The sequence below is a fragment of the Nipponia nippon genome, unplaced genomic scaffold (genome assembly GCF_047370975.1).
Source record: "Nipponia nippon isolate SJK-2023a ecotype South Korea unplaced genomic scaffold, ASM4737097v1 scaffold_2, whole genome shotgun sequence".
NCBI classification, from domain to species: Eukaryota; Metazoa; Chordata; class Aves; order Pelecaniformes; family Threskiornithidae; genus Nipponia; species Nipponia nippon.
Window position 1 is genome coordinate 32,178,343 of NW_028262336.1, and position 27,205 is coordinate 32,205,547.

The window sequence follows — 27,205 nt, forward strand, 5'->3', positions numbered from 1 at the left end:
CAGCTGCTACTCCTGTCGGGTAGCTGTGGTACATGAACTAATCTTAATACCAACAATTCCATTTTAGAAAGAAAAAAAGTGTACCTTCCAGACCAGAAAAATGCATGCATAATTGCTTATTTCACGTAAAGAGTTCTAAAGTCAAACATGCCATATGTAATTTTTTACTTAAATCTGATGATTATGCATCAAAACCCAATAATTTTTCCTTATCTGGCAAAAGATTTCAGAAATACCTCCTGGAATTAATTTTTGTTGATTTTGACTACATGGAAACGCTGAGACATGCTCCCACAAAATAGTTCTCTCCATCTTAAAATTCAGAGGATCTTAAGATGTTTTTCTATTCCTAAAAGTTGTCTTTTTGCAATAGGTAGAGAGCATCCAGGCACAGTGCTTTAAAGCGGAGGAGATGGTGATATGCTTTCTCCAACTGAATATTGCTCTTCCTTTCAAATCATTTTTATAATGAGAACAATGTAACTTTTCTACTGAAGTTACCACCTACTTCATCACTCGAAAGGCAAGTTATAAACAAATTATGATCAATTACTCTGTAAAAAAAGTATGATGCACAGAAAAAAGGAAACATATGCATACTATTCAGTAATACACATTATATCCATAATCTCCCTTCACATTTGGACCTCGGCAAATAAAAAATCACCTTATCTTTATTTAGATTCTCTCTCTGAAGTTGTTAAAACATGGTATTCACTTTATAGTAAGTCTATATTGAAGGGGAAGAAGCTGCTCAAAAATCTAGATGCAGGTTTTTTGTCTGAAGAATGTTTTGAGACTCGGCAGTCCGTGTACCCACCTCTAAAGACTTATCCATATTAAAACAAGTAGGGACAGACTGCACTAGTCTCCTCAGTACTAATCCTGCTAAGGTTTGGCTTTAACAATTATTTTAATTATACCTTTATTCAGTTTTTACAAATTAAGAAGGATATTTTGAAATGTTTTCTGAAGTAGTACTTAAAATATTTCTTAAATAAGTTCAACAGTGCAATTTAGTACACACTTGAGAAACAATACACACTAGATAAGGTGATTCTCAATAAAGCAAGCCGTAAAAATCAAATGTTGTCCCGTATCTTACATCCTAGTGAAATGATCAGTCCTAAGTAGCATAGATTTTATAGTTAAAATTTTCAGATATGCATTATAAGAAATAGCAGCTGTAGGGAATGCTAGAAAATGCAGTAATACAAGTTGTTTTCTATATGGTCAAGACCTGCTCCTTACCTCTGCCTCTTCAGCTGTTACCCCATTCCCCTCTCTCCTCCTCCCACAGTGTCTGTCTTCTCTTTCATCTGGTATCAAACTAGATCCACTAGCTCTTTCTCCTGAGGTTTTTCTCTCTCAAAAAAGTTCTTACCCTCATCAGTCAAGGAGCATGCTCCAATTTACACACTAGATGAATAACTCAACTTTTCTCAGGGCTGGAGTTCTTCTCCAGGGCCAGTAGTCTTCTCTGGGCCTGTGACACCTTCATAATTTCTACTATATCGTACATTTACTAAGGAAGGGGTAAAGAAAGAAGACTTGACTTAATTTCTGAAACTTGAGGTTGCCAATATGGCTAATAAAATACGATTATATACAGACTTTTTAAAAATACACATATTAACCCACATATATACACAGACTTATATAGGTCAGTATATGTAATAATATACAGGCGTAGTGCCATAGTTAAGTACAGCACTTCATCACCGTTGTAGATCCTCTAGTGTCCACACAAGGAAATACTGGCACAGATAAAATGGTGACCAGCTGAAATTCTTAAAATTAAATCATGTAATCCTGTGAAGCACAGCTCTGTATAATCTAACTGTACAAATACAGGTTGCCCTGATGGACTTAGCTACACAACACTTTTACAGAGGATACTTTTACTGGCAGAGTTAAAAAATACATGTGCCGTGAAAACAGACAGAACAAGATTTATTCTGATTTCTTTCCTTCTGAGAAAATCTTGCTTCAATATTCATGTAAATCTTTTGTAATTAATGTCACTACTACAATTGCCAAGTAACTGAGTACAGTGATTTACTAAACTGGAACACATTCCACTTGTGAAGACCGACTAAAACCCAAATAAAAAAAGCTTTCACATAAAAGTTTTAGTAGAAGCTACAGCAAACTCTCTGATTTAAGCTAACAGCTGTTCTTTAATCAGCTTTTCATTATAAGAACTGCATAATGTCAGCCAGATAGTCACATGCCAAATTCCATTCCCAGTGCACCTGGAATTTCAGGATTTCCTCAACATGTCAGAAACCCCAAATCATTTCTTAAAATGAACTGTGAAATGATAAATACAACAGAATCTCTAAGTGAGTCCCTTCCCTATTGACTGCTGACACAAGTTATACTTGATAATTTCTTTTTGCAGTCTTCGTCTTCTTTGATAACAAAGTCTGAGAATACTGGAATGTCTTTTAAATCAATGATAACTCTAATTAAACTCCCATCTTAATTTTCCAGAATAAATTCAGCTTGATAAACTTAAATAATAAGCTTTGTGTTGTGGACAATTTTTTTCTGATAACATTATTGTGTAACTGAATTGTCAAAGAATTGTTAAGAGTCAAAGAAATATATTCAGAAGACCTCAATGTGGTAAATGCACTGCTTCAAAAACAGCTTAAGTTTGCAGTTTTATCTTTTTTGAAGAGCAATATAAGGAGACACTTCTATTTCCTCTCTGTTATATATTTTTATTCAACTTTTCCCTTTAATTAAAATATATTATCTTATATCATCTAGCCATAATTTGTTTAAAAGTAAAGATACAAAGGAAGCACTAATTAAATTGTTAGATAACCATTATAATGATTTCTCATTGTGGAAATGTATCGTCATTTCTGAGCAATGGTAACATGATAGCATCTCACAGGATTTCAGCTGATGCCAAGCCTGTTCTCATTTTCCCAGTCTCACTTACATAAATTAGCCACAGGCCCCACTGACAGTCAGAGAATCTCAAGTTTTTTATGTTTGGAAATACTCCACTTTTGTCAGATCTTTACCAGTGAGGTCATAGTAAACGAATCGATGCCAAATTGCCATGGCTCTCCAGAGCGTTTGTCCCAAGTTATGGATTCTTGCTATCTAAAATCACCCATCTGCTCAAAGGCAGTACCCTGAACCCTGACTCCAAAAGGTTTATCAGTTACAACTTTTGAGTGCTAAAATAAAATCCACGACCAGTCACTCTAACAGAACAGATAGAATGTGTGCCTGTGTTAGACACAGAGCCAACGTGAATTTGGATTAGTCTGCCACTGTGGATTTTACTTTTTTTATTTAGATTCCTGTTACAAACTCCAAGATAAACTGAAACTAAGAAAATTCAGCCTCACACACTGGCTAGCAATGCTCTCCGCCGAGTGACCTATACTTAAAAAAGGATACTCAACCCTAATGCTATTCTCTATCATTTCAGGAATGAGAAGTTAGGAGAAGACATGAACATCAACCTCACAAATGTTTTAAATATATATTACATAAGCAATTCTGAAAGGATAATAAAATTTTCCATTCTCTACAGTACAGAAAGAACATGCCTACTGAAGAAAGTGGTTCTGAAGTTATCATGCACACCGACTTGAAGCAAGCCTTGAAACATGATAGAATATACTTCAATGAGTTGCACTTTGGTCAGATGCCAGCACATAATAATTTCATATCAGAGCTAGCTCTACAATAAGATTAAACGCTACTCAGTACAAAAGGCATTAACTTTTAGTTCTCACAGCAGCATAAAGACCCTTTTTATGGAGATTGCTATAAACAAGATATTTTCTTTCATTCCTCAAAGCTTCTTGCATTTTCCAAATGATGGTCAAAAACATTTATTGAATCAATACATAGTCAAAAAGTTGTTTACAAACTATAATGCAACATAAGTATGCTATTCATTATTATGTGCCTACAAATGTGATTCATGGTAGTTTAACATAAACAGCATGCTTGCTGCTATCATGCAAGAAGGAAAACACGTTTTTAATAGAGAAGCGTAAAATAAAGGGAATGTTTGCCAGATTTCTTTTCCCCCCTCCCCCAAATATATGGCAAATAATCCCTGAAGATAAACAACAGAAAAGCAAAAGGTAGCTTTAGCAACCACCTGGAATTACTTGGCTCCATGTTTGGAGTCCCCTTCATTGCCCATCAACATTTCTTAATTGAAAATGTTTTACCGTATTTTGACACTACATACCATCGCTTCCTGTGGAATTTAAAATGGCGTTTTAAAACTGAGGAAATATTATACAGGGCAGCCGCTGCAAACATGCAAAGATATTTTAATGCAAATCTATATACAACACACTACACATAAAATGTTTTCCATCCCTTCCTTATTTTTTTGTTTTACTGTGTTCTCTAAATCCAGCTCGTAAGTGACCCCTAGTGGTAAGAGACCTTCCCTCACTAAAGGCGCTGTATAAAAAGCCGCAAGTGCATCCAGCTTTTCAGAGCAACAGAGATTCACGGCGATTTTAATGTAACGCCAACACTGTTCTAGCTCAGCTGGGCAGCGACGCTGATCAATACTGGAGTCTCATCGTGCTGGTGAACGCAATGAAAGTACCTGCAGCATGACAGCCTTTCTTCAATAAACATGAGTGAACAAATTAAGAGATAATTTGGCCTTCTAATACTTACAGGAGCCAGCATGAACAAAGCTCAACTGTCAGTCAGATCCTGAGCCTGGACTACTGAGTTAGCACCCAGGAAAAACAATCTCTATTGAATACTTTAATTTTGTCTAAAAAGCTAGTAAAAAACGTTTTATAGTTTCATAGTCATTTTACACTATAAGATTGGTTAAAAAAAGCAGCCTCTGAGCAGAGAGCCAGGAAAGCCTAGTTCCCTGTAATTGTGTCTCGTAGTTTAACTGCAATAGCCCTCATCATCTTTTTCTCCATGCCTTCTACGTACAGTCACTATTACTATTTCTGTATCTCCCACACCTCTCTTCCCTCTGTCTCTCTCCTTTCTCAACAGGGCCAGTGTCCTGGTTTCAGCTGGGATAAAGTAAAATTTCTTCCTAGTAGCTGGTATAGTGCTGTGTTTTGGATTTAGTATGAGAATAATGTTGATAACACACTGATGTTTTAATTGTTGCTAAGTAATGTTTATACTAGTCAAAGACTTTTCAGCTTCCCATGCTCTGCCCGGTGCACAAGAAGCTGGGAGGGGGCACAGCCAGGGGGGGCTGACCCCGACTGGCCAAGGGGCTATTCCACACCGTATGACATCATGCTCGGTATATAAACTGGGGGAAGAAGAAGGAAGGAAGGGAGGGGGTGACGTTCGGTGTGATGGCGTTCGTCTTCCCAAGTAACTGTTACGTGTGATGGAGCCCTGCTCTCCTGGGGATGGCTGAACACCTGCCTGATGGGAAGTAGTGAATGAATTCCTTGGTTTGCTTTGCTTGCATGCACGGCTTTTGCTTTACCTATTAAACTGTCTTTATCTCAACCCACGAGTTTTCTTGCTTTTACTCTTCTGATTCTCTCCCCCATCCCAGCGGGGGGAAGTGAGCGAGTGGCTGTGTGGTGGTTAGTTGCTGGGTTAAACAATGACAGCCAGCTAAATACTTCTCAGCAGCATAGGCAGAAGTTGTTTTTTTTAAGAACAAAACAATTTTTCAAGGCAAGATGTCAATTAAATGACCCTCACTGATCCAAGCAAGCTCTTTGTATCTGAAGAGAGCCAAGAAAAGACACTTTTTTCAGCCTCTGGAGGGGTAGGACTGCTCCTGTTTCTAGGCAGTGAGACCAGCAAGGCTCCAGTCAACAGCAGATACCTGAAAATCCAGAAAGCATTGCCCTTTCCTGTGCTCCTCCCTTATCTGGGGGTGGGGAGGTGTTATGAGAGGAAGGAGCCAGTTCAATATCGCATTGATGTTCTTTCTGTGAGAGCAGTGTGCTGCCTCCCTTGTCAGGCTCTCGTCACCTCTTTCAGCTATGGGGAAGAAGGTAGGTGTCAGGCAGCAAACCTACACTTACCTGTTACTGTTCGTGTCATTGCGGCTCCCCATAAGATCACCTATGCAGTTACACATAGAGCTGGTATCACTCCACCACATCTACCCTGTATCTCCAAGCTGCTGTGCCTCAACCCGCCATGACACCCCATTCCTCCCTTCACAGCAACACGCTCAGTCCCTCAAGTTCCTGCCTCTTTACTACGACTTGCCCTGCCAGCTGGGAGAGGAGCAGAAGAGGGTGGGTGTTTCTGGCAGAGCGGTGTTTAGGCAGACTGGCAGTGCCACTAGCATCTCCTTACTGCCAGGCAAGACCGACAGGCTGTCTTGGCATGTAACTAGCTTTGCAAAATATCCTGCCCTGGACTGTATGCTACAAAATTTGCTATAGAAACTCAGCTTCTTTTAAGCTTTTACCTCTACCAAATAGCTGGAACCCAAAAGTTTAAAAATTTTACTGAAGAACTGGCAGATCTATTAGGAAACTACACTAATAAAGGTATGCAGAGTAACAGAAGACTGATGAGAAAGAAGAAAAAGACATGTTAAAATATACAGTACTTACTCCACCTCCGTCTACTACATGACTGTATGGCAAGTTTTACAAAACTGTTCACTGAGGTACAAGAGGAAATATCACTGAGAAACAACAACCAGCATCTTGGTTCCCATCTGCAGATTTCCTTCTCTTCCCCATTCTCTCCATCCTCACTCATGCTGCACCTACCTTCAGGTCCCGTAGTTCATCCTCCCTCTGTAGGCTAGAAAGGGTAAGGACAGAAAACAGCAGAGCACCCCTCCTCTCAGTTACTCTGCTAAATTACCACAGATTAAGAAATTACCCTGTGCTTGGTAAGCCACAGTAACTGACCATAATCATTCTCTTAGCCATTCACAAGTGTGAAGTAGTAACACGCCATCTTAAATCTCTACAGTTTATTCTGCCATGTCATTGAGTCCTCTCTTCTTATGCCCAGCACTATCACGGAGCTGGTGCCCAAAACGCCCTACGCAGCCTAAGCACTCCTGAGACTGGCCTTTTCCCATACTGAACCTGCAGAGGATTTAGCTGGCAAACTTCTCGCCTCTGGAAGTGGGCACAAACCAGGAATGCACAGGGGCTCACACCTCAGTCAGGGTGGCATTAGCTCTCAGAAGAACGGCTTTCTGCTTTCCTCTGACCAAGAGAGCTCTGAACTGTCGAAGAAGGAGATGGTCCCTATGTACCTTCATTATCTTGAGTGCTGATGGGGGTGGGGGGGGAAAGGAGCTACTGACTGTCAAATAACCATCCCTTCTTAGAGGGCCACTCCTTTCAGAACCACATGCTTAAACACCGGCAAACAGCAGGGACTATTATTAGAATCCAGACATTGATACAAAGAGCTTTTCAACGAATGACAACACTGAAATGGTTTTGGTTTACAATCGGTGTGACCCCTCTGGGTTTGCAAGTTTTGTTATAAAGAAACAGAAGTTAATTTGAGGAGGGGAAGGGGAAGAATACAAAACAAACAAAAGCAAACCCACCCTCCCTGCACACATATACAACTCAAAGCCTTGCAAGCCAACAAATAACTTTGAATTTATTATAGAAAAAAAAACCAACACCTAAACACACGGAGTTAAATTACAATTTTTTTTTAGTTGATAGTACTTTGTTATCAGTCCTTGGGTTAAGTTTTATGTATAAATTCTTCAGAAAGCCACTTAAGAGAAAAAGCATATTACCTGTCAGAACGCAAATGGTTTGCCAAACACACTGCATTGCCTAACCAACCTAGTAGAAACACAGCTTTTAACAGCAAAGAGTTCCACACATGGCATAAATTAAATCCATTTCCCAAAAAGAATAAGCTGTTCCAGCAAATATACATTTTTACTGGTACAGATGCATTTACATTGCTGTATCTACTTTTTTTTTTTCCTGAAACAACTTTGCCATAAAAGACATTTTCATTCCTAGCCAAGAGACAAACTGGCAAGGCTTTCAAGTAAAGACAAAGATTTCTGGCAAGAATGCACTGTTCGTTTGAAATAATGTATATAATACGTTAACTGAAGTAAAAAATGTTAGACACAAACTATTTATCAGTGATCAGCAGAATCCTTTCAGATCTCTCACATGGTGTGCTTTTCATTCAACATTTTTCTCAGCTCTCGGGTTACTTCTGAGCTAGAGCAAAGAGCAAATTTCCTTTCTGGAATAAATAGGGATCTTGCTTTTTGTCCTACTGGCTAAAAAGGCAGGGACAATGCTTATGCTTTGAGGATGATAGGAGAAAATAAGCAAGTCTCCTATTTTGTACATTATACATTTCTGGTTCGCTTTTAAGAACAAAAACTTAGATAGCAGTAAAAATAAGGCTTCGAAATTTCAGTATAACTATCCCTGATTTTAGCACTGGAAATTTTTAAAAAACTCTGAAGTTTCACAGTGGAATCTCAAGTTCTACAATACACATTAATATGCATGGAAATATTTCAGAAACAATTGTCTCAAAATGTACCCTGAAATCTAGGTTCATTATAGTGTTAGCTGAGAGTTCAAATTTCCCATCCTCAAAGAAAGATTTATTCAGGATAAAGTAACTTCATACTCTCTTTGCTGACATAATGGACTTGGAATTTAAAAACAGCCGATGCCACCACAGAATCAAAACTGCACCTCAAGACATGTAAATTTGGCCCAACTGAATTCTGATTGAGCTGTAGTGTGCTGAGTTATTCAAATACACAAAGTTGCCTTTGCACTGCATTACCCTTTTGAGTGCAGTATTCTGTATCTCAGTGTCCTTTAAAGGAAAGTTTGAAATTCAAGAGGTATGTTCAATTGTACTTTTAAATTACTCTTTCTGCCTCCAATAAACAAGAGTTAAAACCCCCAACTTCAAGCTTCAGCCAATATGTTTGTATTGACTGCTTATTATTCTGGAAGAACATACCGTTTAAAAGATGGTTACTAGCCGAGCCAAAGTAACAAAGACTGATTACATTTCATCATTTGGCTGGCATCCATTTGGAAGATACTGAAAAAACTGACTCAGCCTAACACAGCCTGAGAATATAGTAGTCAAGTTTAAGAGGCTTCAGATCAGCAAATGTGTGGGTGTAATATACTTCCTAATGGAAATAATCACTATTCTCACAAATCTCTCTCATTCTTCAAGGAGTGAATTCTTGTTTTGAAACCTAGAAGATGTTATGCTGAAACTTATGGCAATAAAATACAATCCTAGCATTTATGTCTGAAAAATTATCCTTTAAGATGGCAATGTGAAAGAGTAAATATTTGAGCATTTAAAAGCAAAGCTGCAGAAAAAATCAGATCTCTACGCCTGAAGCTGCCACTGAACATATGGGTGCCAGACAACAGGCTTACAGTGATCACCATTTGTTTCAACGCTTTGAGTTCATCGTGCACCACAGCGACACAGAATTTTCTTTTTACAGCAATGTACAAGTCTACAATTTGCTTAACTGCTTTACACCAGATCAAGGAAAGAGGAAAAGAAAAAGGCGCTGTGTTTCAGTATCAATACTTGTCTCTAAAATTACATTTAACACCAACAAGTTGTGCAGATTTAACTAAACTTTTAAACAGCAAGTAACCTGCCTTTCATACTATATTGCTCTTGGTTAAACACTGCCTTCGTTGATGTTGTAGCACTGTATCAATATAATACGGATTCTTCCCAGTTAAGCGAATTTTAAAATGTCCATATGTGTCTATCTGAAGCAAACCATACTTGAAGCCTTAGTGCAACAAGTCTTGTGATGAAAGAGTTGCCTTGAGCGCTGTTTACTCCCCAGGCCCCCTACCTTATACTCTGCTTACAAGAAAGGAGATCAGGAATAAAAAGCGCACACTGTCACAGCAATCATTCAACACCAGCAGCAGCGAGCACTAGCTGAGGATTGACTAGCATAATTCTACATGGTAAGATCTAGACCTTCTAACAGATGGACATTAGCATCCATTATTCAGATACTAGAGCTTTTATTTGAATTCAAAGCCATAATATTATCAGAATTTCAATCTCAGACTGGTAGAGCCTGTGGACATTTTAAGAAAAAGCCAGGTGAACAAAAGAAACACCAAAGTGGGGGGAAGGAAGAGTAAAACTGAAAATCCCCAAGATATGGGAATCAATCACAACAGTTAACATTATTTGAGAACCGCAATACACACAAAAAATTAATAAATCATATTTTCTAGTTTGACATCTCAATCTGACATTTATTTTAACTTTCTACTGAGAAGTAACCTAAATATTGTTACCCCAATAGTGGTAACATTGTGATCTAATTTCTGCTGTTTAGAAAGATATTCAGCAGCTAAAAGGAGACTCGGTGCTTATTTAGTACAGCCTCCAACTCACCCTATCTCCAACTTGAATCTAGCACAGCTGGAAATCTCTGCCTGTTTTAGAACAGTATCAGCAGCATAAATCTAGTCTGGCTAAGGCATATGCAGTCAATATATCACTTTTTTTAAAAGCTTGACCATCCCATTCCTAATGTATTTTCTTAAGTGATAAAATTTAATTGTGTAGTTTTCAACGTAACTGCTGTCAAGGTTTAAAAATTTCTTCCCAGGTCTCCTACATTCCACCCTAAACTAAAATTTTCTTTTCATATGCCAAAGGCAAAAAGTACACTACAAAGTTCGTAACTCCTCATGAAATATCAATATCTGCCTTTCCAAGTCTTTTTTTCAAAGCCAAGGACACTACATTCAAATTTAATTATGTGTAAGTTAATTATACCTTTGCTTATTTTTCATACATCAAACTAGCCCCCAGTTTTTATTACATATAAACTTAAAAAAAAAGTAATAGATAACCATATATGAAATCCTGGACACTTAAAGTCAAACTCTTCTCCTCAGAATTAGCTTGCTTTTTTTTTTTTTTTTTTATTAAAGGAATTAAAGAAATTGTCTCCCCAAATTCTAAAGTTACACTGATTTTCAGAAAGCTAATGCCAGTTCTGCTCATATTTTATTGTTTTTTTTTTAATCCATAAGATTAAAGTAAAACTGTGATTTTAAGATACATGATAACCATATAAACTGGAAACTAAAACTTAAAAATGTAATCCTAAGGAGGAAAAAAGAATTTCCAAACCACCCCTCAGAAGCAGCTAAAAATTACATTGCAAAAGGCGCCGTCCAAGATCCAGAGAGTAGACAGGAAGATCTGAAAGTCTTAATAGGGAAATTTATAGCAATCAGCATAATAGATTTGATGGGATTATTAACAGCATCGCAACAATGATGCAAAAAGACACAGATTGTTCAGGAACCATAGGCAGAGGAAGAGACAAGAGAAGCTATTTATTCATATAAAAAAGTCGAGAAAGTTTTATTTGATGTCCACAATGTAGTAGAAAATAGGTCTGATGAAAGTTCTGAAGTGATAAAGGAGGAAAGGGTGTGGGGAAGAGAAACCAAGGAAATCACACAGAACAGGGTACAGCTCTACCGTAAACTGAAGCTTACAGATCAGAAAGAAAAAACTCACCAAACCAGCACTTTAAATTTAAAGAATTGAAAAACGACTGGAAAAAAAAAATCTAAGTTTTTTCTTAATGGAGTAGAAAATGCAGAACAAAATAAATTATTATTTCTTCCACATAAGCAAAAGGAGCTTGCAGTTTCTAAAATTAATTCAAAAAATCCAACAAGGTTAGGTCTACTAGTGGTTTTTACACCTAACAGTACAGATGCAACCTCCAGTTTGGGGGTAAGGAATCAGTGAACTGCCAACTCTTAGAAACAAGGAGAAGAGTGTTTGCCATTCTTCCATTTTTGGAACTGCTAACAGGACATTGAGTTTGCTTGATTGTTAGTTGACTCATTATGACATTTCTTATTATAGGGAAGCATAAGAAAATAATCCCAAAATCACTTGCTTTCAATAAGTATTACTTGGATAATCTCTCAGGGAAGGAATATACTATCCAATACATCCCCAGTGACCTGTACCGGACAAGCTCTCCATACAAATAGTGATAAAAAAAAAGGAAGTTCAAGAGTACTAGAGCTTGCAAGACAGTTTCCTCCATTTCCAGTACTACCGACTCACTCTGATCTTAAACAAGTTTAAGTATTTCCTCAAGTTATTCACCTGTCAGGTACATTTCTGGTACATTTCTCTCTAGGAAAGCAAGAAGACCTATGTAGAACATGATGTACGGAGAAAAATAAATAACTTATTAGAAAGCTGAACTATTACATACTCCTTATTTATTTTAATATGCTATCTCTTCATTATTAACTGTAGTTTTTACACACAAGTTGCAACTTCCTTTCACACAACATTCTGGAAGCATGTCATGGCTAAAGCGAAAAACGTTGAAACAATGGCCACACATACAAGCACGGAAAAACTACCATTTAAAAAAAAAAAGTAGAATAACAACACTTAAAAAAACCTTTATTTTGGTATAAACTTTAACTATACAGCATACATTGCAAATATCTTTAATAGATGGCCTGCAACCTGTAATATGCCACTAGATGGCAAGTTTGGATTGAAATTAGCTAACGTTTTTTATTCACGGCATGTTTGAAAATTGCAAGTGGGTAGGAAAGAAAGAATTGTGAAAAAAGAGTGAAAGAGAACAAAAAAGGAAGAGTTCAATAAACTGAGTCTTCTGTATAGAGCATGTTTAATATTAGTCAAAAAGGCTAAATCGGTTTTAGTTTTGTTTCCACATCTGCCACACAAATAGATAATCAATTCTTACAAATTTACTGCTTACGGACAGGGAAGAACTTGTTTTTTATTTGGTCACAGACAGCAGCATTGGCTGTAGCAACACAAGAATCCAAGATCTAGAGGAAGGCTGAGAAGGGAAGCAGCAGAGTTAGGTCTTGGGAAAGCAGACTTCAGCTTATGCAAGGAGTTGCTAGTTAGGATTCCTTGGAAAGCAACCACAAAGGGGTTAGGGGTACACAACACATCTATAAGAAGAGGATAAGGAAGCTGGGTTCATTCAATTTGGCAAAGAGGAGGCTAAGGAGTGATTTAATAACGAACTGTAAATACTTAAGAGAGTTAAAACAACAATAGAGCCAAATGCTTCTTTGTAGTGGCAGACAATATAATAAAGCATCAACAGCCATAAACTGCAGCTTGAGAGGTTCAGGCCAGACATCGGGGGGGGGAACAAATCACTAGAATGATACAGCAGCTGGAATAGGTTGCACAGACAGGTTGTAGCATGCACCCTTGGAGGTTTTCAAGATTCAACCAGACAAAGGGCATGGTTGACCTGATCTAGTGTTGGCAACAGCCCTGCTTCAAGCAGAAAGCTGGATAGAAGCACTTCCAATAGTATTTTCGCCATTGTAAAGTGGAGACGCATCTAGCAGAGTTTAGCACACATGAAAGGGCAATCATTCCAGGGGAATAAAAAAAAAGCTCTCTGCATTTTGCCTAATTTTGATCAATTGTTGCATCCAATCCAAGTTGCTACACAAGGGCATTACTTAATGCACTGGTAGAAAGTTTTGGCAGTATCTTCAGAGACATCGAAAAAACCACAGATTTGAATTTACAGATACATCTATTAATAGTATTTTAGTCAGTTTGTCTGGATCTGCTACTGACTTGCCTGCCATACAACGAAGTCACATATCACATATTCCCAATCTGTAAATTGTGCAATGCTTATCATACCCACCTTCCAGATTAATGAAGTGTTTTGAAAAGTAGAACCTAAATCTAAAATATCATCCAAGTTATTTAAAAACATTCAGCTGTAATGTCGCTTTGTTCATTGATTGATCCTCTAGCCAAAAAAGGATGTTACATATGATACTGCTGGAAACAGGCTTCCAACAAGGAGCTTGTGTAGTTGAGTTCCCCTAAAGACAGACATCTCATTTCTGTGCTAATGTAAGGGTGGTATAGAAAAGGAGCAGAAATCAGGCAAGCATGCTAAGAGCAAGTAATGACAGCTCTATAAGGGTTGGAAACAACAACCTCAAAGAGCCTGAGTAGCCTGTATTGCTTTTTAATCACCTACTACTTCACCCCTTCGATCAATATAATACAGTTCTCATGTATTTGAAGTCATGTTTAAAAAAAAAAAAAAAAGTTAAAATTCGTGCTTTATATGTTCTTCAAAATTCTCCACAGCAATGTCTCAAATTGAGGAGGTCCAGAATAGTCAGCTGACTACTGGAATTACAAGAAGCTATTCTATTTCCAGGAAATATTACAATATCCTCAGGAATTTCTTCATTTCTTCATTGTGTAATCACACACTCTTCCCTACTCACCCAGGTCTTTCAGTTTTGATCTGCCACACCATTCTCCATAATTTGGGTTTGATCTTTTGTTGCCAGCCTAAATAGAACTTTCTATCTTGTTTTAAAAGAAAAACAAATCCTGTCTTTTAAATCAATTCTTTCTGTAGCTTACCACGGCCTTGTGTTTTGACATTGCAGAAGCATGCAAATAAGCATAAAAGTTTTTAACAGAAATATAGCAAATATATCTGAAAAGTTAACCCTGCACAATTTCCCCATGGTTAAATTCAAAACTACTACTGGCAGGTAACAAAATAGTGACAGAGTAGAAATTAAACTTTTTGCTTACCTGTAATACATATGTAAACCTCTCCCAACAAAAATACCACACAAGAAACAAGGTGTATTTAAGTGAACACTGAATTTGTCTTGTAGGGTAAATCTCAAACAACTGAAATGTAAGCAGAAGCCTTACCTCATCAGGAGATAGAAGGTAAATAGGCGTTAACATAGGCATTTCACTTAATTCACAACTCAGGCCAAGTGATATCAGGATCTCCTTGAGAACTTCATATCTCTTGGTATTGCTTATCTTAAGCGAATTAAAATCCTCTTCAGTTTGGACATCCATAGAATTGATATCCAGTTCCAAGTGTGCCTGGCAGGATACGTGCAAAGGGAATAAAAAAATTATTTTGTATTACACATTTTAACATGGCACAGAGAGATAAGAACAGTTCCAAAATCAGCTTTGTCCTGACTGCGGTTCCTGAATTATCCAGTGTTAATAGTGCGATTTAAAAGCTTCTCATGTCTTCAACATATCTACCCAAGCAGGGCTTTATTATTTATTATCCTAATAAATTAGGGAATACCTATATATTTATAGTTTCTGATTCAGGGATCACAGTTGCCAGTACACTACAATTTTCTCTGAGAACCGCACAAAATATCCCTTCTTAATAAACTGGTCTTCTCCTGGTGGAGTTGTTCAAACTTGTATTTACTAAATTAAACTTCTCCTGCTTTTCACATTTGCTAGCAACCTAGAACCAACAGCAATATTGGTCATATTCTGGCTTGTACAAGAGCAGAACTACATTAAAATTGAAAGAGCTTTATCAGAGGTTGCACAAGATATGTAGAACTCAGGCTGAGCAAGTCCTTAATGTGTCACATGAATTAAGTTGCAGTCAATGCAGATAAAGAAATGCTTCTGTCTGAAAGAGAACCAAGAACCCCAGAACATCACCCTGTAGAGAATCACTTCTCAAGGCTGAAGCAGATGCTTAAAAGTAGAAATGAAATGCAGAAGGAAAAAAAAATCCCTTATACACCTCCTTTTCCGTTTGTTTTTGGTTTGGTTTTTTTTTGTGTGTGCGTTTTGTTGTGGTTTTTGTTTGTTTTTTAAATAAGTGTTCCAAGATATTTAGAAGCTTTTGTACCCTACTATATGTATATTCATTTAATGAAAATCACAAGCTATCATCTTTGTTCATTTCTCCAATTTTGCACATTTTAATGATGTTCTTCATCTTTCATATATGATCTACTTTATTGAAATTCAGGGAAATATGCTGAAATGGAGGGGGTGTGGAACAGAACAGTACAGAAAAAAGGGAAACAACAAGTCTGTGACAGAATATTTAATGGCTGATGTCACTGTCAGTCCCCTGAAGAAAAAACAATAAGGCTTTTCAAATCCAGACTGGAAGTCATTTAAAATTATAAAATGACACACTAATCCTTTTAATCTGATTTTTGAAGCTATACTGTAATGCCCTTTTTCTGGGGAAAACCTCTGCAGTATTAAGTTTTACTACAGCAGAAGAGGCAATTTAAACGATGCAGCAAAGCAGGTTTTACCATGGAACTTGCAGAAACAGATAGCAACAGTATCTAATCAATTTTCTAGTACAAGCATACAGCACATGGGTGGCAAAACTTCCTACATAAAGCTATAAAGATGCTACTATGTATAACAGAGTTTCCAAAAAGCTAGCAGATTTAATCTGATAAACTGGTAAGAGACGAAAATACTTCTAAGAAACCCGATGAATATTTCTGAATTACGTAATTGCTAAAAGAGTATATGCTACCTGATATGCAAGCAGTTAAATTTGAGTGCACTGGACTCCTGAGAAAGTTCTCCTGTAACTCAAATATTGGTAAAAATAGGTCCTAGAACCTTTCATAAAGTTTGTTCAGCTATGTCCCCATTATATTCCTCATCTACTTAATACTGGTAAATAAATCTTGCTCTGCTTTTCTCAATGTGCTGCTCGAAAGCACAGACCATGTAAGGAAAGTGGTTTAATTGTGAACAGCCATGCTAAAAAGAAAATGTTTACCTCTGCTCCTACTGAGGCTCACTCAAAACATCCAAGTTGCCTTCAGGCTCAATTTAAAAGTTTTACTATGAAATGGCTGAAATCTCTCTAGATTTAACAGCACAGGTTATACACAAAGGATGATACATACTTCTGGGGCATAGACTTAGTTTTCTAAACTTAATGGTACCTCTTATCAGCCTTTCTGTCACTCCAAACTTTAGCCAGATATCTGTGAATATTTAAATAATTGGTGACCAACATTTACCTTTAACACAGCCATGGAAACTTCCTCACCCATTATCCAGGAAGACAGAGTAACAATAACAAAAAAGATTAAGAACACTTGAACTTATCTGTTTAACTTTTTGAGGGTGTGCGGGTTTGGTTATTGGGGCTTTTTAAACAGAGATCATGATACAGTAACACTGGAGAGATACCTATTTGCTGGGATATTATTACTCTTCAGTAGAATGAATAAGATTTTGGCTCATTCTAGACTCGTTCATTTCTGTCCCTCAGGAGCTCTAAGCCATTTGTTAGGTGCAGAATGTTAAACATGTAAAAGTTTAAAGCCTGAAGGAAGACTCAAGAAACAAAAAAGCAAGTTTCCAGCGGACTAGATTCCCCCTCTCCCCACCCCACCCCCCAAAAAAACCCAGGAGCATATATTACTGACTGAAAACATGTCAAGGTTTAGAAAACAAAAAACAAGTTTTAGAACTTTTATTTTGATAGTAAATAGAAAAAACGCATTCCAGTTGAGTAAAGGGTTTTTTTAAATAGCAGAACAGCAAGGCCAACCATCGTGAACCCAACATGCATCTAGGAATTAGCCTTAATCAAAACACTGCTAAGGAAACCATAAAATGGTTTGCTTCATTCACAACACTAAGATACAAACAGAATATAACTAAGAAAATGGTAGCAATACTAGCAAAAAAAGAACCAACAGACCTAAATCAACAATGGCATTTCAGTGCTGTCAGAGACTAACCTTTATTGTGTAGTTACTTGCTCAAGCAAGAATTGTACAGCAGTTTTTCTAGACATGGCATGCAACAAGTAATAGAGGCTGGAATTCTCTCATCCACTAGTCAGATTTCCAGAATTGCTGGCTACCTTAACCTTAAAAGGAGATGTCTTTCAAGTTTCTTGCAAGGTTTATTTTACACCCTCTCCTGACATTCTGCTTCACCCATAGTTCATATCTTTGTAAGGATATCTCTTTTTTTATCTTGCCAGTATAAGCTTTCATCCCGAGTCCACCAACGACTCGGCTCTTCCTGTTCCCACCTCCCAAAATCTGCAAAATGCACAGTTGTATCACCGCACAACTTCTAGAAGGCAGAAGACGATAGCTCTGCTCTTGAAGATGCTTGCTTACCATGCAAATCTGCTCTCTCCTCTACCACCCACTGTGATCTTGTATGACCTACATGTGCATGGCTACATGGTGAAAACAGGGAAGTGGAACAGCAGTGACATTCTCTACCATTCTTTAAGCTTCCTGAGGACCAAGCGAAAACCATTCTGCATTGAGTCCTTGTACATTCACTGAGACATCCGTCTATACCTCCCCTTGACAAGCAGCCTCAAGAGCATGCAATGGGAACAAGTGAACTTTTTTAGCATACTACAACATCAGGTAGCAATGAGCAAATTAATGCTTCTGCATACACAGTACCTGAGAAAGAATGGCTTCTCCTCCACTGTCTCCATAAGTCAGATGAACAATAACTGTATCTTTATCAGCATTATTTAATTGACTCAATGTCTTCACTTTGCTGGTATCTTCCTTCATCACTTCCTCAAAAATACAGCCACTGACCAAAAGGTTTAACTTAATTTCAGTGCTGTCTGTTTTAGAGACCACTAATTCACGAACAGTCTTCAGTTTGCTTTTTCTCTTTATTTGTATGCCATCAAATGTAAAAGATGAAGAAAACCCTAGAATCTTTCCACCTTTAGATAAAAACTTCATAAATTGTTTGTGGTTCTCCTCAGAAATAGGTTCCTCTGTGGCAATGATCAACAGCAGTGAATTATCAATCCACGGAGCCTTCAGAACCTGTTCCTCATGCAGCTCATAGATGGCGTAGCTGTCTGCATCAATGCATTCCTGAAGGATTGATTTTACCTGCTCAAATTTCACTTTTGCAGTTTCAGAGCCAAGATAAATCAATACATTAGGGGGCTTTCCCGCAAGGTTTACTCTCTTTATTCCTCTTGCTAGACAGTCATCATTCTTCTCTTCCAGTTTGCTATTGCAGTCATCAGAAAGTTCTGGAATGTTTTCTGCAGAGGCAAATCTGACCGATTCAATAGTACTGTTTTCAAGTTGCAGGCATTCATGACAGCTGGAAAGATGCAAGTGATGATGGTCTCCAGCACCTGTCTCTTTGTCAGATAGACTGTTGGATTCATCTTCATGCTCGCTTTCTTTCTCTAGCTTGGATTTCTCTTGTCCTGCAGACTCAGCTACTCCTAATCCTGATTTAACAGTAGTCCCAAAAGTAGCAGCAGGAGTTACTTCATCCATTTGTGTACTGCTTACACTTTGCTCTTTTACAGATGGTGCCACCTGTGCCAACTCCTTCAGAGTAGATTCCTGTAAATGGACAGCTGGAACAGTTAAAGAATAAGAAAAAGGGGTTATAAAAATTATATTAAAAGAGCTATGATGAATATCACTACCACAGTGGGATTTAGATTTAATTTCAGTACAAGTCATCTATAATAGCACGAATTTCACTTGTTTGTTTGACACACCAAATCCTAACCCCTCCCCAAGAACATAATAAATTTCCACTCATAACACAAGTCATTTACTCTAATGACTCTTTATTTCAGGAAAGTCTGACTGAGAGCACAACACTCGATATTTACAGGGCACATTCCAACAAACTAACATGTATTGTGAGTGCAAAAACATCTGCACAAAAGTAAAACATGACAGGTACTGTACACAATGCAGATGTGTCCTTAACGGAACAATAGGCTATGGGTGGGAAGGTGAGGAAGTTCTCATGAATGCGTCACCTTGTCAGCTTCTTATTTTGCCTGTCCCTCTGTCCCCATCAAAGGACAAAATGGACCAAGGGAAGTACCTTTGGAAAAACACTGGTCTCTTAAGGAGGGCAGGGTGGAAAATTGCTTGCTGCTATTTTGGAATAAACTATTTTGATATAAGCTAATAAAGTGGTGATATTGGGTAAGACGGAGACATTGAACCATGTCTCTTGCATTGCTGCAGAGAGAAGTCTGGCACAAGTAAAAGGGAGTAAAAAAAATCTGAATTGCTTTCAGTCTGCAGAAAGGGAGTCATACGCACCCATAGCAAGACTTGGGAGCCAAGAATCTGAGGGAAAACTAGCAAATAGGAAGAATAGTTAAACCTTCCCCTTTCTCCCCCTGAAAAGGATAGAAATGGGAAGATGAAAAATTTTTGGCGAATACAAGTGAGAAAAGAGTGGCAAAAGATGATTATTGTCAGCGTGAAACTTGCAGAGCAAACTAAATAAGAAAGAGGAGAGGAAAAGTACTCTTCATAAGGTAATTTTTTCAGCTGCTGAGCCATGAAAATATTTTCATTAAAAGTCTGCAAAATTTTACTGAATCCATCTCCACTCACATAAGGCCAAATAAACTTAGTATGCTTTTGTTTCTGATTTCTCAAGGAAATTCAGTGAGAAACTTGATTAACAAAATAGTCAACTGGCACAGAATACACTAAATCCAAGTTCAATCACTTTCTTTGCTTAACAACACTTGCATTGCCTTGAAACCATATTCCCTTTGCCTAGTTTGGAGCAGAAATTTGAAGCAAGATTTTTTCACATCCCAGGAGAATTTCACAGCTACCAGCCTATACACTATTCCATCAACAGCCTGTTCTCCTGGAGCAGTTCTAGCATGCACATGGTACCTGAAGCAAAACGAGCCAGAAAACGTTCTGAAAAGTAAATGACTGGGGCACTCTTTCACCTTCCATCCCCTCCTTGTGTGAATATTTTTGCAGAACAGCACCAAGAGACAGAGTTTCACATCAGATGCATTTGTGAGCATATTCCTACCCACTTGCACTCCAGCTAGCTGTTCTCCATTTTGTCACTCCCTGACTTCTGCCAAAGCGCTATTATCTACATAAAAAAAAACAATCAAGCAAACAAAAAAAACCCCACAACCAAACACAAAAAACCCCAAACCAAAACAATAAACCCAACCCCCTTTTTTGGGGGTAGGGGAGGGGGTAGCAGGGAAGAGAATTTTTTTGTAGCCCATATCATTATTTTATTATTCTGAGTGACCCACAGTTTTATCAACACAGCTGAGAAGACACAACTAGGCAGGAAGAAATGAGACTGTTGCTAAACAAAAACAAACAAACAAACACACACACCAAAAAACCAACAACAACAACAACAAAAACCAAAAAAGCATGGCTCTACCCCCAAGAGCTCACTACTCTACAATACCCTACAGACTGCATATTATGGCACTTTTAGAACAGTGCTGGAAAAAAAGAAGTTCAAATCTCATGCGGCAAAGGGAGGTGGAGCTTGGACTTCCCACAGCCCAGACAACAATTCTGTTTAAGAATGGTGTTACAAGTGCAACCACGACTACTTCCTTCTCCTCTCTGTGGAATTAGCCATGAACTCCCTTCCTGCCTTAGCTGAAACTATTAAACTAATGAAGACATAGTTCTGATATCATTAAAATCACCCCCTAAAGAAATAAACCATCCACCAAAAATTCAAAATTCAATTAGCAATGACACGACCCTCCTTCCCCTGGTTATCCCTTTCCCTGTTTAGAAAGCATCTGTGAGCTTTTCTCTCAGTGTTCTAAAGGATTAAGGTGCTCAAGTTACAGAAATTGTTCTCAACCTATGTTTAGCTTTGAATACACTTTTTTTTCAAATCTGAAAAAAAAGAACATTTGCCTAAAACCTTCTGTATTTTTTTTTCAAATAGATTAGTTAATCTAACAGACAAGAGTTACAGAAACAATATTTTCTAACTTCACCTTTGTGACATTTATGCATTCATGCATTTGCAAAAGCTTAAACACCATCCTGGATACTTGGAGATCTCATCATACCAAGATTAATTACTGGCAGTAGCTTATGAGGCATTAAAGAAAAAGAGGGGGATTTATTAAAAAAATATTTTGATCCATTTTTCTTTTATTTCTGTTGCTGTATTTGTAAGACGTTCTGTAAGGAGAGAAACTCACAGAAAAAGTAGTCTAACTTTTCAAGGATCTCTATATTTGACAGCATTCAGTATAAAATACGGTAGTGCTACAGAGTGATCAACTGCCTAGAATGACAAGAGGAAGAAAACATTGTGCCAAAATAAAAGCATGGGTTTTTATGTAGGTATAAAGACTATATGCACAGTCCTAAAATAACCATGAAATAAACATGATCTACCATTAAAAACAATTTGTGAAGATACTTACAAACAATCTTGTGTGGCACCATTCCATTATCCATTTGAAGCCTGTCTTCCATGAATGCTATACCAAGGTTACTGAAATTATCTACACTTGCTTCAGCAATTAACTTATAAGGCTCCCCAGCTTTATAGGCCAATGGTGAACAGTAGTCTGACCACTTCACAACCTAGAATAAAGCATACACGTGTTTTTCAGTTTGAAAAGGTTACAGAAAAATATCAAAATACCAACAGTATTATGAGTCTGCAAGATGAACTGCAAACAAAAACTGCCCTTCCTTCCCGAAGGATTCTGCTATTAAAAAGCAGCAAAACAGTAGCAGAGCCAACAAAGGGACTTTATGTCAAAATGGCACAACTGGCAAACCCAAGGACTGGAAGTAATTTTAAAAAAAGTACTTTAAAAAAAAAAAAAAACAAAGCGTAGCTAACAGGATTACAGAATACTAAATTGCCAGAATCACTTTTAAGACTTGTTTCTGTGATGCCTGATGTGTTTAAAACAGCTACTACATTTAATAGTATCATGAGACAGCACATCTCAACTAGAGAAGGCTTTCAGTTGTCAGTTCCTTTCACACAAAAGCGCACCCTTCATGACTACAAAGGTCAATGTATGAGACTGAATACAACCAAAAGAACCTACTGAGGAAGGGTAGCAAGCAATACCCGCTACACGATTCAGTCCTGAGGGAAGTAAACAAAGCAACATCCAGGCTAAGTGTTGAAAGCAAACTGGGAGTACAAATACATCTTCCCCAAAGATCAAGGCTATAAAAGCTTCAAGCAACACACAAAAAGGCAGGAGAGCATTATCACATTCTATAAGTAAAATTCTATTTGTATTTATTTCCAAGACATAGCTTTCAGCACAAATTCTAAAAAGAATGCTGATAAAAAGAGCAAAAGTAAACTACTAGGGTTTAATAAAAGTACACACTGACTATCAGAAGCATTAACTAAACACAGAAGATTCAAGCTGCTTATCTACATCAAAAATTCTGTTCTCCAGAAAAGAAGCATTATGAAAGTGACACACTTAGGTTTGTTTTCTTCAATAAGGTTTGTTAAACACAAACTACACAGCCGTACCCTCTTGAAGAACAAGTTTCAAGTTTAACTATAAAAGCAACAAGTGGGGGGAAAGTGAAAAGTTTTGGTTTCTTTCTGAAAGGTGGACACATTAATAAAGACTACAAATCTGTCTGCTGACTCATAACTGAAAATGACCCCTTTTAAACCTTATGTTTATAAAACAACAGTACCAAACAAGACAATATTCAGACAATTGACAAACACAGTGATATAAGAGTCAATTCTGAAAGCAAAAACCAAATAAGGCACCCGATTTCAGTAAAAATTGTGTGACTGATACCACAGCCTTTATCCTTCATAGGATACACAAACCAACTGTTCTCCTGTAAAGGCATTTTTAGAGACAATGAAGCACCATCTGTTTTCATGACCTAAAAAAAAAAAAAAATTAACCTTTGCCATGTAATATGTTCCAAACACCGAGAGGCAAAGCACAATTCCCACATAGCAACTCCAGCACTTTGACACTGTCATCACCAAACCACTTCCATGAAGTTCACCCTTTTATCACTACACACAAGATGTAACACACTGATTAAACACAGTAAGAAAAAACACTTTTGTTGAATGCACAAAATGAGAGTGAGCTCTTGGATATTTTACTTGTTCATAATTAGACCATCAGCTAAAATTACCTTTTTATCTACCGCAGTTAAGTGGTTTACATAATATTTAAAAAAAAATCTATTTCCAACTTTTGACTTTACAGTATGCCCCAAGGGAACAAGAAGAAGAAACTCAGATTTCATACAACCTTAATGATCACATGTCCTTTCTAAATCATTCTCAAAGACAATCTCTGATTAGTGCAACCCAGAGGAGACCAGCCAGTCCTTACTCATATTGGCGGCCTTTGGATACCTAACAAGAAAACTGGCTGGGTATCTTCTGATACATCACCTATACCAACTCTTAGTGAACAAACTCAGTTTCAAAAAGAGAAAAAGATAGCAGTGTGTGGGTAGTGTGTTGGTGTTTACCACAAGGTCAGCTGCATGCTTTAACTGATAGGTTAAATTCCAACTCTGTAACACAAGAGAAAGTAACAGCTTCAAACCAGCCACACCAGGACACACAGTTGTGAGAGCCAGCCCTCAAATTCATGACAGGTGTATCAGTCAGGTCCTGAACTTCTGGACATAACCACTCACTAGTAAAAGCAACAACAGTGAGTTTCTACCTCCAGGACCTTCTGAAAGGTCATCTCCATGACTGTACCACAAAGAAATACCAGCTCTGAAGTTACAGGATATATTTCTGGGCACCCTAGTATTGACCTGTTCTGAAGCAAAATAAAATCTCCTTCTGGAAGATAGCTATGCCAGACCCTGACAGATTTGAATCACTGTAGTTGGAGCATCAGTCAGACTTCATCCCACTGTCACTAGGGAAGTCTGTGACCAAGTCAGGCAGAATTGCCCCAACCAACTGCCTTGAGTGATGACCTGGACAACACCATCGCTTTCCAGATGGAAGGTATTCCCAATTGTGTTTAGTCTATTGGTACAACATCCACAGCTTTAATGGAAGTGTCCAGTTGTAGTTGTAAGGCATAAAACTCTAAGGGCCTGCTGCTGTTGGCAATTCACGATCACCAGTGACAAACATGGCAGATACATTTATGATATTTATGATTATTGTGATATTTATAATACCAGCTTCCTTCTCTATTTTCCTCAGCATATGACTCTGGGCTAGTCTCTATGGTGGAGGGTAAGAGACTCTCACTGTATTTAGATATCCTTTCTTACCCAGAGAACAGGCACAAGCAGGTAACACCCACATCACCTGGAAACTGTGAGGAGGGCATATTGATGGTCTTCAGCCTTTTTTCATGGCATCAAGTAAAACATTAGACATCCTAACAAGTAAAAAGTAGTTATTGCTGTCTAGTGCGAATAAAGTGAATACACAAAAGAACCTTGCAAAGTAAGGCTGTTGCCAAGACGTATGACCTGTAATCCTGCTCATGCAACAACGACTTTCTTCACAGCACAACAAAAATCCTCAGAAAATATTTTCAAACAGGCCAAGCTTTCCTGCTACAGCTAGAAATCTTCATCAAAATTTTGTCAGAATACAAAATTAAAGGCCAGGTCTCAGTAAGATATGAGAAATTATTTATACTCCTGCTTTCTGAGTCCACCTCAGTTTCAACAGAAACCAGTCACAGATCACTGATAGCCCTACAAAGAATGGGGTTTCTGTCTAGAAATTATCATAGGTCACAGGGAGCAATCTGTTCTTACAGCTCCTGTCTATGTCGACAGCTGGCTGACAGAGGTAGCAGAATTAAAAGCACTTTGCTAGAAGTGACATGTACACAGGAGAACAATAAACAAAATAAAACAGCAGTCCTTTTCCTCTTTAGTTTCGATCTTTTGCCTGGACTATCACTTCTGAGCTTGACAAATCATATTAATTATTAACGTATACATAAGAACGCAAACATTTTCCATTCTAAAGAAAATGCAAACAAAACCAACAAGATTAAAAAACTCCACTGAACAATAAATCCCAAAAGAACAACAAACCAGAGCTTCAACTCAGACGTTTTTGTGGACCTCTCTGCTACAAAAAAAAGTAAAGTTTACAAAAAAAATCTCCCTTAGCCTTCTGTCCAAGTTGGCCCAGCACCCCCCAGGTGCGCTCTGAGACAACGTAGGGAGCACAGCAGGTATTCTATCTAGTTTATCTCCTAGAAGCAGAGCCCCCACCTGGATGGATTCCACAGTCTTTACATCAAAGGCAATAAAAACATTTACAAACCAGCTAATGTGGCTACTTCCTGTGTGCTCCAAGGAAACACGAAGTCAAGACTTCAGCAGAAAAGATCTCAGAGTTCTCAACAAGCTTTCAGTGTCTCCAGTCCTCACACTCTGAGCTTCATGGAGATAATGATTTTGCCTGATGCAGCACTTCACCTGGACACCATTCCTCTAGAGGGCAAAGACTAATATGCTCCAAATGCATGCTCTGTTCTAGAATTGACAGGCCTCCATGGAGTGTGAAGGTACTAAAAATTTGATTGCAGGCACAAATCTGTAATTGTGCCCATTCCCAAACTGTCCTTCTGTTCCTGCACTCAAGTTAGATAAGACTATTTACCAACCACTCTGTTCTCAATGTTCACTCCAGCAGAAGACTCCTGGATCATCTCCCAGAACAAGTGGCCTGGAATATGTATGTTCCTCATCCAGGGAAATGGACAGGCCGCAAGCACCTGTGTATGTGACAGGTTTCCTTTAACTCCAAAAAGGAGCTTGAAACCTGGTGCCAAAAAGCAAGGATGACAGATTGCCCTTTAAGGTGCCAAGCAGGGACCATTCAGGAAGACACCTTATCAACTGCCCCCAGGTGGTGATGCCAGCCTGTGGCATAGCCTGTTCAATGGGAGAGCTCTGTCGATTTTATGGTACCCCAGCGACCAGGCCAGAGGTTTTATTATTGCCTACCCAGTGACATCCTAGCATGCGTGTCTTTCCATTTCTCCTCTTTCCAGCAGTCAATGAGGTCCATTCTGTCCTCTTCACTACAGAGAGCATACAGCACACACAACAACTGACTGCCTTAGGAAGGAACTATGACAACGTGTACTGCTTAGAAGATTTTTCCTCCCTGCAAAGTACATTTATCTTTTGCTTTGGGTTACAACCTTTCACTCCCTTCAGACCTGCATCCAAGCTGAGATGCCTAGGAAGCAAGCATGCCTCCTGTGAGGAAAAAGTTATAAAACCAACAAAATTTAGGGGAGAGAGAGACACTATCTCAAGTTCATAGTAAGTTTTGATAGCGTCTGGATACTATTTTTATGCATAATCTGTTTAGAGATGCTATACATTCAGTAATTCAAGTTTTAGAACCTCATCTTTTAAATCCACATCTTGGCACTTTCAATATATTAGTGGAGAAGACACTTTTTAGATTTCTAAGTATCTAGGACATGGACATTTTGTGAGTATGCTTGCCATAAGGATTTCAATACTAGTTTAATTTATATCTTTGGATGCCTCAATAACATTTTGTAAGTATTACGCATTAAAAG

At 38.0% G+C, this 27,205-nt stretch overlaps 1 protein-coding gene across 4 annotated transcripts in view; it reads right to left on the bottom strand.

Moving 5' to 3' along the window:
- HLCS (holocarboxylase synthetase) overlaps positions 1-27,205 on the bottom strand; it is a 127,863-nt gene that overhangs the window by 95,948 nt on the left and 4,710 nt on the right. For all 4 annotated transcript variants that reach the window (XR_015704811.1, XM_087757966.1, XM_087757965.1 and 1 more), the window contains exons 3-5: positions 22,070-22,232; positions 18,288-19,225; positions 14,746-14,928 (exon numbers count right to left, since the gene is read on the bottom strand). Coding sequence is in view for 3 of the 4 variants with exons in the window: in XM_087757966.1 (XP_087614092.1) it covers positions 14,746-14,928; positions 18,288-19,225; positions 22,070-22,232 (1,284 nt within the window). In the remaining variant the exon portion in view is untranslated. The remainder of the gene's footprint in view (positions 1-14,745; positions 14,929-18,287; positions 19,226-22,069; positions 22,233-27,205) is intronic.